General features: G+C 37.8%; 1 protein-coding gene across 4 annotated transcripts in view; it reads right to left on the bottom strand.

Moving 5' to 3' along the window:
* Positions 1 to 13,221, bottom strand: part of CACNA2D1 (calcium voltage-gated channel auxiliary subunit alpha2delta 1) — a 514,317-nt gene that overhangs the window by 199,392 nt on the left and 301,704 nt on the right. For all 4 annotated transcript variants that reach the window (XR_003436525.1, XM_027123784.1, XM_027123782.1 and 1 more), the window contains one exon: positions 3,573 to 3,614. Coding sequence is in view for 3 of the 4 variants with exons in the window: in XM_027123784.1 (XP_026979585.1) it covers positions 3,573 to 3,614 (42 nt within the window). In the remaining variant the exon portion in view is untranslated. The remainder of the gene's footprint in view (positions 1 to 3,572; positions 3,615 to 13,221) is intronic.

Raw genomic sequence — 13,221 nt, 5'->3', positions numbered from 1 at the left:
ATGAAGAACCTAGGGGTAAGAGAGGAATAAAGACACAGACCTACTAGAGAATGGACTTGAGGATATGGGGAGGGGGAAGGGTAAGCTGTGACAAAGCGAGAGAGTGAGGCATGGATATATATACACTACCAAACGTAAGGTAGACAGCTAGTGGGAAGCAGCTACATAGAACAGGGAGATCAGTTCCGTGCTTTGTGACCACCTGGAGGGGTGGGATAGGGAGAGTGGGAGGGAGGGAGACACAAGAGGGAAGAGATATGGGAACATATGTATATGTATAACTGATTCACTTTGTTATAAAGCAGAAACTAACACACCATTGTAAAGCAATTATACTCCAATAAAGATGTAAAAAAAAAAAAAACTTTTGACATGAAAAAAAGAAGCGAACAATCTTCACAAATGCTATGTAAGCAATAGGGGGACTGAAACACACAAACACCTACCCAATTTAACAAGCATTATCTCAGCAATTATTCTAAATCATTAAACAGAGAAAATGAGTAAGACCCTTACCTCAAGACACTAAAATTTTAATAGAGAAGATTATCCCTGTATAAAAATACCATAGTATAAGATATTACACCACTGAAACCAGAAACGTGTAACAAGTTATTCTGAGCACCCAGAGGAAGGAAATACCGTTTGCTACTTAGGAAAAGCAAGGCAGGCTTCAAGAGGAGGTAGTATTTGAATTAGTTTTTAAAGAGTACTTAGTATCTGATTGGAAAAATTGTAGGATATCAAAATCAGGTAATCAGAGGAGAGAATAGTTAACATTAACTAGCACAGGGACAGGAATCATTGTCTTAAATTTCCAGCATGGCTATGTACCTTATACCTTCCATATGAATTGTGGCTCACCAAATAATTTCGCCAAGTTATATGTGCATTTTTTAATTCCAAAGCAAAAATTTGTGTAAATGACTAGAGTCATAATTTTTAAATCACATTACACAATCCTAAGGGACATTGACTTTACCCCTTATTTCAGTCACTGCTTTAGCTAAATCTGCCTGTCACTAGGTATTTATTTTTATACCCAGAAGGTGAATATAAACAGTATCGATCTGAGCAGCACAGATATTATAAAATGCCCCTGAGGGACTGTCTGGTATCAAAGTCCTTGAAAGGCTTACAACCTGACATCTCCCCACAAACTAGCTAATTCAGACATAGCTCATAGAAAGTTACACTCCAAAGAGATAGCTGTTGAGCTTCATTGAGAGGCAACTGATGAGATTAAAAAGCACTTTAAATGCTTGTTTTACCTTTAAGTGAGGCCATGTATCACCATTATAATGAACAAAATCAATTGATTACACTTGACTATGTCATTCTTTATATGCAGATCTTAACTTGGTGATGGACCAGCATATTTAACATGGGAGAATAATAGGAACCAGGAGATTCTAAATCTAATCCTGAATCCAACATAAACTAAAGTTATGGACTTTTCGTATGATTTACTTCTATTATGAAAGCTACTTTTGCTTCATTTCCATCTACTCATATCCTACACACCTTACCCCTGCCCTCACCTTCCTTAAATGTTGGTGTGATTAAGATTCTACCCTATACTATCTTAAGGCATTTTTCTTTTCTTTTCTTTACGTGTGTGGATGTGTGATGTAGGCAGAGTAAGGCAACAGGAGCAGTGGAACTGCAGCAAGCTGGAGAATGCATCACATCTAAAGGCAATCAAACTCACTTTGTTTCTGTGTCAGCACACCAAAACACATCTGTAGTTAAATCTGGCCTTCCTATTTCTATAGCTTGACACCTGCTGGGAAGATTTCAGCCACTTGTTTTCAAAGTTCACTCATAGGCTAAATATAGAACTATTCTAGAAAATAGAAAATTTATTTATATCTCAGATATTTATATCCCCATTCAAACATATGAGGATAAATTTATTAATTGATAATATTGTTTCAATATTTAGTATTCCAATTAGTTCCTGTGTTCATTAGATATTAGATATTAATGTATGAGATTATAAACTCACATTATATAATCTCTGTTCACCAATTTTTCATAATGAATATGGCTTTGTGGAATTTGAGCAATAAAAATTTACAACTAAATTGGAATATAGAAAAGTACAACAAACAGTGACGGTAAGCCAATTCAAATCAAAACAAGATGGTAGTATGATTATACAAATATTTGATAAATAAAACATCAAGCACTACGTGTATAAAGTTGGGAGTATAGCAACCAATTAAATCCAATTATATACAGCAAAACTTTTGGTAAGGATGAATAAATCTCATCATCCGTGTAAGTCCAACTTCATCTGATAAGCAACAATCTTCAAAAAAAGCTATAACCACTAAAAATCCTAAGGTGAATATCAAAGTTCAACATTTACTTACATTTCTTAACTTTCTTTCATTCTAAGATAGTGAATATTTCCATTGCAGAAAACAATTTGATTGTAATGATCAAAACACATGCTTTAAGAAGGACTAAATAATACTCAACACAGCACATAATTTTATAATCATTTTCCTGTAAAAGAGAAATTTTTCCTCAGTTCCAAGTTGAAGAATTTGACTATACTTAATTGATAGAAGTCACTCAGACGAGCGGGGAGAGTCTGGGCATTAACTTTAATATTCCAAGAAGAGCAAAATTAAGTGCACGAACTGCTAATTAACTCCCAACTAGTATTCTCCCTATTCTCTCTTCAGTAATGGAGTCCTATATTTTATTTGGGTACATGCTTATCAAAGGGGAAAGAAAATTATGTTCCGTATCTTCTTGCATCTAGGCAAGACTAGTCACTAAGTTGTGGACAACGGGTGCAGATAGAAACACTGTGTGCAATTTCCAGAACATGCCCTTAAAGGCAAAGGGTGTGTCCTTCAGTGCCATCTGCCTCCTTCCTGATGCATAGAATGCAAAAATCATTGTGGATATTGGAGCATCCACTTTGGACCAAAATATGGAAAAGTTACACTGAGGAGAGCAAAAAACATGAGAAAAGGACTGTAGGGCCTGGACAACGGAGAGTTGTTCTATTAGGCCTTGCACACAGAATGTGACATGAGAGAGGAATAATCTTTTGTCTTGTCTTAGCACTTTTACTTTAAGACTCTCTGTAATAGCCAAACCAATATACTAATCATAAAACATGATTCATTTTTATTCACTATCTAAGGGTTTACAAGAGCAATAGTATTAACATATCTAAAGGACTATGAACTTCCCCAACAAAAAGTTTTAGTGAAGTATAAAATGTATTGTCTTACATTTCTTTATAAATTCTCAAAAATTTTATGTGAAATAGTCCAACTCCAGCAAACTTGACAAAGTTAGCAGGATGTCAAGAATATGCAGAACTAAAATGAAATTTATGGATCACCGAGTCAACTGTAGCATGTCTTAGATGAGAGAAAAACAGTTTGAATTTAAATATGTTTTAATGTCCTTAGGCCACTACAGTTTTAAGGCTGGACTGGTACATGAATCCAACTAAACCTGCTAGGTCAGCTTGTTTGTAAAGCCAATCACCCTAGTATAACTACGTTTACCCTGGAATTTAATGTAAAACTTTTAATACTCACATCGAGATCATCCTTTGCATTGTAGTAGACAACTTCATTGCTCTATAAAAAAACAAAAAAAAAGGAATGCTTTAGTGATTTGATTAAAAACATATAATATACTGGATCAAATAATGAATACATTTTATTCATATTTTAAATAATAAACCTCTCATAGTATTCCTTTTACAATATATTCCACAAAGATCGAAAAGATTAGCCAATATTTTCTAAGAATATATTCAAACACTATAGCAGTGATATTAGAAAAGCACATCTTGTACTGCGGGAAAACTTCTCAGCATAGGTCTCAGAACAATTTGTGAAGAAAAAAATTTTTTCATTCCTAATGCAAATAGGTTATATATATATACACACACATACATACAAACACACACACCTAAATAATGAAATGATAAATACGATAATTCAAGAAAAGTGAATACTGTAAGTGGCTGCTTAAGAGTTTGCTGAAACCATGACTTTTAAAAAATATACATCGAATGTTGAAATTATTCTTGAAGAAAGGTATATCTGCACTATACTGGCAGGAATTCCTTCAGGAGATTCAGATAAGGGATTAAGAGTATCTGCGAATTTAGATAGCAAAGAATATCAGATAATCCAACATACTAATGTTCTCATATTCTACCAAAGTACCGAGTGAGTGTTGGCTTTTCAAGAATGAAAGTGTGTGGACATTTCTGCTAGCCATCAACGTCGCTGAATATGCCATAAATATAAAGTATGGACATAAATTGTGTTACAGAGGAAAAATGGAAAGGAAAAAGTGGATAAAACAATTATCAATGAATTTTAAATTCCGATTCTGTCTACAAGGCTAGTTCTGTGCAATATAAAAATAATCTGCATATACTGATATCTTTTTTCTTTCTTCTCCTCCTGAACTGTTTGAAGACATGTATTACCCATCTTCTGTACATCTTTAGTAGTAACTTTGGTACCATGTAGAAGTGTATTTTTCTGTGTCTCTTAAACATTTACAGACATGGACAATATAAAATTTTGTTAAAAGAAAACACAATTCACAAAAATGTTTAAAAATCGCTTGGGAAAAATAGACTAAATTAGTGCTTCTCAAAGTATGTTCCAAAGAAAATCACTAGTTCTTGAAGCTATAGTAGACCTTATATAGGCAAAAGTATTCTGTGGTCATGATTTTATAATAAACAATATAGTTAAAATTGTGTCTTTTCAGCAGGAATTCATACAGCCTTATTGTATGAATGCACATTATAAATCTCCAAGAGGAAAAGAGATCTTGTTTCGTTTCCAAATTTTTGCCACAGATTCTGCCCCCGTTTTTTTATTTGAGAAACATACCATGATAATGAAGATCTGTAAAATATAGGTACCTCTGAAGACCAAATAACCAAAGCAAAAACTACACAGATAAATATAAGAACATATGATTTGTAATACTGAATGAAATCCATGAGTTTCAATTTATTTCATTTAGAATCATTAAAACTTTTAAAATTACCATTTAATTGTTTTCTTAAAAAGAACTAAGTAGCTAGAGAATTTTCACATACATAAAAGTTCTACTTCCTGGAAGACAGTTCTGTAACAAAGTTAAAATACAATGTCAGAACTCATCACATACAGGAAGAAAGAGAATCTTCTGAATTCCCCTGAGATCCAAATCCAATTACCAGTTTACTGATCCCTCAAGGAACCCTGTAATTTATACTCAGGAGACAATTTTCAATTTAGAATGTGGATTCCATCAAAAGTTAAAACACTGAATGAGTTTACTTCATTTTAGATATTATGTCTGCCAACTGATTGCTTACATTTACAGAATTGAAACGTGTGGAAAACAAGGTGAAACTGCATTAAATTTCAAGCGGTTCAGCAGCATCATTTTCAACATTCATTCAATACCTATTTGTATATATTTCTGCGCCAAAAAAGACACAAAATAAGTTAAACACATCTACCCCTATTTTTAGGTAAAATAACATGTTCAGATGACTACATAAAACAATTTATTTGTCTAGGATTACAATTGGCCCATGGTGCCAGAGCTAATGGACTAAACTGATTAGTCAAATTTTCTTCTTATGTGTGACACATGGTCACATTAACAAAGAGAATTTACTTATTAAACCTAAGATGAAGAGTATCACATACAGTGTCAGAAGAGGGTAAAGTATGATAAATGCTAGTTTTCACTCAAACTAAGTATTTTGACTCTACTAAGATAAACTGTGATTGAAGTTAAAATGAAAATGGAGAAACCCTAAGTTTACTTGAGAATTTCCAAATTTTTTTTTCTTTGTTACTGTATTATATTTTACATAAAGCCACACTACTTGCCTCTTCTTTTAGAAGGTCTACATTGCTTCTAAAACTGTCACTGAAAATGTGTATTGCTAAGTTTATTTAACTTTTATGCATTTGCACAAAATTTTCTGGACTTTGGAAGACGTATAATTCCAAAACCTGGCTTTTTTAAGCAAAATGGAAACAAAATACATTAGTCATAAAATAATACTGCAGGCCAAACACTGGTACTCCTTGTGACTAGGTATTTTATATTTCTACTTTTAAGAAGCTCTTTGCTTATACAACATCCATTTCTTACATGGTCAAAATATAAATGCAAAGGAAAACAAAGTGTGTATTTTTTTTATAGAAAAACAACATACCTAGGAAGCACTTAATCAAACATGTGTGCTTAGACAGGTGGTCATGTTTCAATAAGAGAACACAGGCCTTAGCGGAATGTACAACTGATTACATCCACTGTCTTAAAACAAAATTTCTTCCCTCCAATAAATGACATTGCTTTTGACTCAGAAGCTTTTTTTTTTTTTTTTTCCTTTTGCGGTACGCGGGCCTCTCACTGTTGTGGCCTCTCCCGTTGTGGAGCACAGGCTCTGGACGCGCAGGCCCAGTGGCCACGGCTCACGGGCCCAGCCGCTCCGCGTCATGTGGGATCTTCCCAGACCGGGGCACGAACCCGTGTCCCCTGCATCGGCAGGCGGAGTCTCAACCACTGCGCCACCAGGGAAGCCCTCAGAAGCTTTTTTTTAACCTCATTTTTTATAAATACACTTTTCCTTTCTCAATCCTCAGACTGTGCATTGATAGCACGCACATTTCATTATTCCCTTACTCTATCTAGCAGAAAGGCTTGACTGATCAATTTTCGTAAAGAGAAATCTCTACAGGGCATCAGGATTTGGGGAAACTGTAGTTCTGCATTTAATCTGTCAACCTAGTCCACCTACATGGCAGCATGACGCTAAAATAAATGGCAAACATTCACAGGGCCTTTAATTTGTATAATTATATAAAAACATTTTTTGTCTCAGTTCGTAGTGGCTTTTGTTTATATAGTTTCAGAATTATTTGGTTCAGAAATAATTTTGAAAGTAGGCTTGAGAAAAATCATAATTTGGTGGTCATAATTCTCTTTCCTATCACATTCATTTAGAGCCATTTCTTCTGCTTTATGGAAATACATATTAGCTCTATTATAAAATATATACATATATATATTCAGATGTGTGCAGCTACATTAAACTATATCAGTCTGAAATCAAATCATGTAAATCACTGAATCACCAAAATATATCCAGAAACAATCTTAAGAGAATTGGGTTAAAGGACAGTTCTCAGGAATGAAAGACAACTCACACTGAATCAGCCCTACTTCTACGTCCTGATGTTTTTACAGGGATGACTTTTGGCTAAAATTAACTGTGTTAAAAGAAAATTAGGAGAGGATATTGTAGAAAAACAGTTAAATGATCCGAGTGGGGGAAGTTAGAGGAGAGGAGGAAGAGTATCAGCTGAATTCCTTCTCCCTTTATCCTGTCCCTGCCCCCATCTCACCTAGACTTTGCACAGGGAGGGGCTGGGGGTCTCACCACCAACAGAGGGAGCCACGCCCCCTTCACTCAACAGTACTCTGGCGCCCTCACTCTGTGCTAAGTGTTGGAGAAACGGAGATGAAGACTATGGACACACTGACCTAAGAGGCAAGTTCTTGCCCTCCTGATTCACACATGACAAGATGAGCAGGCAGCTGGGCCAGTTGCCCCAAATCTGCTGTAACTGAAGAAGATCTCTTACTACTTGGATGGTAGGACCACATAAGCCAAAACCTTCCCAGGTTTCAAAATAGGCAAGAGTTAAGAATTTCAGATATTTGAGACGTTCCTCCTCTATTGATCAATTCAAGGATGTGTGTTTGAAAATGTGTGTGTGTGTTTCTTTCTGAATCATTTACCTACCCTATCACTCAAAATTCCCTCCGTCCCTTTTCCAGAGTGTACATAGTTATATCATTATCATTTAAGACTTTAAAACCATAGCATATAAACTAATTATCGCAGGCACAGATCAGAATTGAGTAATCTTCTTTCCCTACTATCCTTCTAGGTAAACATTTTCATGCAAACTATTAAACAACATCATGTTAGAAGATATTTTACCTCCAAACCCAGAGGTTTTCAGTGGATTTCAGTGCATTACGTGCAGTATGATAGGCTAAAGCTAGCAACAGCCTCAAACGAGATTCATAGATTAGTCAAGCCTTTAGAGAGCAATTTTTCATAATTTAAGCACCACTAGATGACAAGTACAAACTGTTTCATTTCTGATTTTTAACCAAGTAGTTTATTTATTATCTCCTTGAAACAAATTTACCCAAATGGTTCACGCTAATACAATGCTGCTGTTTACTGAAATTTAAAACATCCCCGAGCAAGTTGAGAGATGAATGACTTTAGTTTCCCAGTGTCTACTGGGAGTCAAAAATTAAATCTGGACAAAACAGACCATTCCATCTTAAAAATGTATATTGTGAGTGACAGTCCCTTGCATGCCACTTTCCTGTAAAACGTGGCCTCTGATGAATAGTTTATGTTAAAAATCTGAAGCATAAGTACAAAGCTTCAACCTGGGAGTAAGATGTTGCCAAGGATAAGATTTAAATAATGGAACTGAAAATTAGGATTTTATAGGTAACATCTGAAATATATGACACATTCAAAACTCAAATAGACATTAACTTCCTGTCCAATTTACTAATTCTCTTTTCTTTGTTATACACTTGACTCGGCATATGATCCACAGCGTTGACAAATGTTGGGCAACTCTATTGCCTGTTAAATCACCTTAAAAGAAAAACTCATTCTTACTGTCATTTTATCCTTCTTTAGTTCCAAATATGCTGTCAATAGGATGAACATTAAGGATACTCTTTGTTATAAATGAGTTGTGTTAATGATTCCTGCCAACCAAGATCCACACTGTTTAGCTCAAATCATTTAAAATTCCAATTTTTTGATTACTGTATCTTTGTAACAATTTGTCCTGGTAACCAGACACAGCACCACTATTGACTGTGGTCAAGTCAACCATGCTACATGACATGGGTTAACCAGCAGTACTGATTATAGCACTGTGTGAATAAAACAACTTAGCAAGGTTTTGGGGGAGGGTGTGTGTGTATACATCCATGTGTGTGTCGGACAGGGGGTGAGAATGTAAGTGAACTTTCCAAAGATAGCTAAAAGTAGCTGAAGCAGTAAAGACAGTGGTTCTTGAAAAAAGATATTTTTTATGCCATTCTATGTTTGGGGTTTGGAATGCATGAAATATTATTTATGAAGATAAAAAGGGAAAATAAAGATGGGCACAGGTCCATCTAGAGATCAATGTTACCAGATTACTGAACTGAAGGCATGTGATAAACCTACATGCATTCATATTATGTGACAAGAGATAATAAAGAAGATAATTGACGTAAAGTGTTGAGCACAGGGCCTGTTATTTTATATACTGAAAAAGAAATATCCACAGAATGTATCTATTAGCTTTATCTAGCACTTACATAGGAATTAAAATAAAATGCATACAATTTTATTTTCTTAGATCAGTTACTATGCTATGAGTCTATTTAATCGTTTAAAGTCCTTTCTTCAAAGATTCCATACAGCACAGTGGAGAAGAAATGGTATTATAGCTGCTATTGCTATTTTTATTCTGATAAATTAAATGAGGTAATTTATAAGAAAGTCTAATAAAATGGTAATTAAGTGTTGGTTCTATATGCAACCTGTCCATTAAATATGTTGCTATGCTCCAAACTCCTCTGTGTTTCTAAGCACACTCTTTCCAACCCCACATCTCCTTTAAACATCCATCCTCATCCACTCCTGCCTAGAAAAACTCCAAATCTGTATTAAACGCAAAATTTGTTTGTCCATCCTAACACCCAAACTGTGGAATCTTGCTGGAGAAGATTACACATGCAGCCCTCACACAGAGTAAGTCAGTGGTTCTCTGTTTTAAAAACTGTCGTAAACTTTGCTTCGTAATTTCTTTTTAAATTCAGAAACCCTCCTATCTTTGGGAAACTGTTTCTTCCAATCACATGATTCTGATGGCTGGCAAATCAAACCATCTTATTTCTCTGACCACAGAAATTAACAGGCGCCTAAATCTATCCAAAAATAGCATCTCATCTCCCTATTCCTTCTTCAACAAAATATCATTTTCCAAGAGCGGTTATGGCTGCAAACGCTGTACTGCTTAAAACCTGAATCTTGAGATTTAGGGGGAAGATGGCGGACGAGTAAGACGCGGAGATCACCTTCTTTCCCACAGATACACCAGAACTACATCTACACGTGGAACAACTCCTACAGAACACCTACTGAACACTGGCAGAAGACCTCAGACCTCCTAAAAGGCAAGAAACTCCCCACGTACCTGGGTAGGGCAAAAGGAAAAAGAAAAAAACACAGACAAAAGGATAGGGACGGGACCCGCACCAGTGGGAGGGAGCTGTGAAGGAGGAAAAGTTTCCACACACTAGGAAGCCCCTTCGCGGGCGGAGACTGCGGGTGGTGGAGGGGGAAAGCTTCGGAGCCACGGAGGAGAGCACAGCAACAGGGGTGCGGAGGACAAAGCGGAGAGATTCCCGCAAAGAGGATCAGGGCCGACCGGCACTCACCAGCCCGAGAGGCTTGTCTGCTCACCCGCCGGAGCGGGCGGGGCTGGGAGCTGAGGCTCGGGCTTCAGTCGGAGCGCAGGGAGAGGACTGGGGTTGGCGGCGTGAACACAGCCTCAAGAGGCTAGTGCACCACGGCTAGCCGGGAGGGAGTCCGGGAAAAGGTCTGGAGCTGCCAAAGAGGCAAGAGACTTTTTCTTCCCTCTTTGTTTCCGGGTGCGTGAGGAGAGGGGATTAAGAGCGCTGCTTAAAGGAGCTCCAGAGATGGGCGCGAGCCGCGGCTAAAAGCGCGGACACCAGAGACTGGCATGAGACGCTAAGGCTGCTGCTGCCGCCACCAAGAAGCCTGTGTTCAAGCACAGGTCACTTTCCACACCTCCCTTCCCGGGAGCCTGTGCAGCCCGCCACTGCCAGAGTCACGGATCCGGGGAACTTCCCCAGGAGAACATATGGCGCGCCTCAGGCTGGTGCAACGTCACGCTGGCGTCTGCCGCCGTAGGCCCGCCCCGCACTCCGTGCCTCCCCCCGCCCCCTTCCTGAGTGAGCCAGATTCCCTGAATCAGCGGCTCCTTTAACCCCGACCTGTCTGAGCGAAGAACAGACGCCCTCCAGCGACTTACACGCAGAGGCAGGGCCAAATCCAAAGCTGAGCTCCAGGAGCTCTGCAAACAAAGAGGAGAAAGGGAAATCTCTCCCAGCAGCCTCAGGAGCAGCGGATTAAAGCTCCACAATCAACTTGATGTACCTGCATCTGGGGGATACATGAATAGAAAACGAATCATCCCAAATTGAGGAGATGGACTTTGAGAGCAAGATTTACGATTATTTCCCCTTTTCCTCTTTTTGTGAGTGTGTATGTGTATGCTTCGGTGTGAGAGTTTGTCTGTATAGCTTTGCTTCCACCATTTGTCCTAGGGTTCTATCCGTCCGTTTTATTTTAATTTTTTTTTAATAATTATTTTTTATTTTCAGAATTTTATTATATTTTATCTTACTTTATTTTACTTTATCTTTTCTTTCTTTTTTCCTTCCTTCCCTCCTTCCTTCCTCCCTCCCTCCCTCCTTTCTTTCTTTCCTTCTTTCCTCTTCCTTCCTTCCTTTCTTTCTACTAATTCTTTCTTTCTACCTTTTCTCCTTTTTATTCTGAGCCGTGTGGATGACAGGCTCTTTGTGATGCAGCCAGGAGTCAGTGCTGTGTCTCTGAGGTGGGAGAGCCAACTTCAGGACACTGGTCCACAAGAGACCTCCCAGCTCCACATAATATCAAACGGCAAAAATCTCCCAGAGATCTCCATCTCAACACCAGCACCCAGATTCACTCAACGACCAGCAAGCTACAGTGCTGGACACCCTATGCCAAACAACTAGCAAGACAGGAACACAACCTGACCCATTAGCAGAGAGGCTGCCTAAAATCATAATAAGTCCACAGACACCCCAAAACACACCACCAGACGTGGAACTGCCCACCAGAAAGATAAGATCCAGCCTCATCCACCAGAACACAGGCACTAGTCCCCTCCACCAGGAAGCCTACACAACCCACTGAACCAACCTTAGCCACTGGCAACAGACACCAAAAACAACAGGAACTACGAACCTGCAGCCTGCAAAAAGGAGACCCCAAACACAGTAAGATAAGCAAAATGAGAAGACAGAAAAACACACAGCAGTTGAAGGAGCAAGGCAAAAACCCACCAGACCTAACAAATGAAGAGGAAATAGGCAGTCTACCTGAAAAAGAATTCAGAATAATGATAGTAAAGATGATCCAAAATCTTGGAAATAGAATAGACAAAATGCAAGAAACATTTAACAAGGACCTAGAAGAACTGAAGATGAAACAAGCAACGATGAACAACACAATAAATAAAATTAACAATACTCTAGATGGGAACAATAGCAGAATAACTGAGGCAGAAGAACAGATAAGTGACCTGGAAGATAAAATAATGGAAATAACTACTGCAGAGCAGATTAAAGAAAGAAGAATGAAAAGAACAGAGGACAGTCTCAGAGACCTCTGAGACAACATTAAATGCACCAACATTCGAATTCTAGGGGCTCCATAAGAAGAAGAGAAAAAGAAAGGGACTGAGAATATATTTGAAGAGATTATAGTTGAAAACATCCCTAATATGGGAAAGGAAATAGTTAATCAAGTCCAGGAAGCACAGAGAGTCCCATACAGGATAAATCCAAGGAGAAATATGCCAAGACACATATTAATCAAACTGTCACAAATTAAATACAAAGAAAACATATTAAAAGCAGCAAGGGAAAAACAACAAATAACACACAAGGGAATCCCCATAAGGTTAACAGCTGATCTTTCAGCAGAAACTCTGCAAGCCAGAAGGGACTGACAGGACATCTTTAAAGTGATGAAGGAGAAACACCTGCAACCAAGATTACTCTACCCAGCAAGGATCTCATTCAGATTTGATAGAGAAATTAAAACCTTTACAGACAAGCAAAAGCTGAGAGAGTTCAGCACCACCAAACCAGCTTTACAACAACTGCTAAAGGAACTTCTCTAGGCAAGAAACACAAGAGAAGGAAAAGACCTACAATAATGAACACAAAACAATTAAAAAAATGGGAATAGGAACATACGTATCGATAATTACCTTAAATGCAAATGGACTAAATGCTCCAACCAAAAGACACAGATTG

Source organism: Aethalodelphis obliquidens, unplaced genomic scaffold (genome assembly GCF_003676395.1).
Source record: "Aethalodelphis obliquidens isolate GAN/ISIS:26980383/991018 unplaced genomic scaffold, ASM367639v1 scaffold27, whole genome shotgun sequence".
Lineage (NCBI taxonomy): Eukaryota > Metazoa > Chordata > Mammalia > Artiodactyla > Delphinidae > Aethalodelphis > Aethalodelphis obliquidens.
The sequence above is the reverse complement of the archived record's forward strand: the minus strand, read 5'-3'. Positions and strand labels throughout refer to the sequence as shown.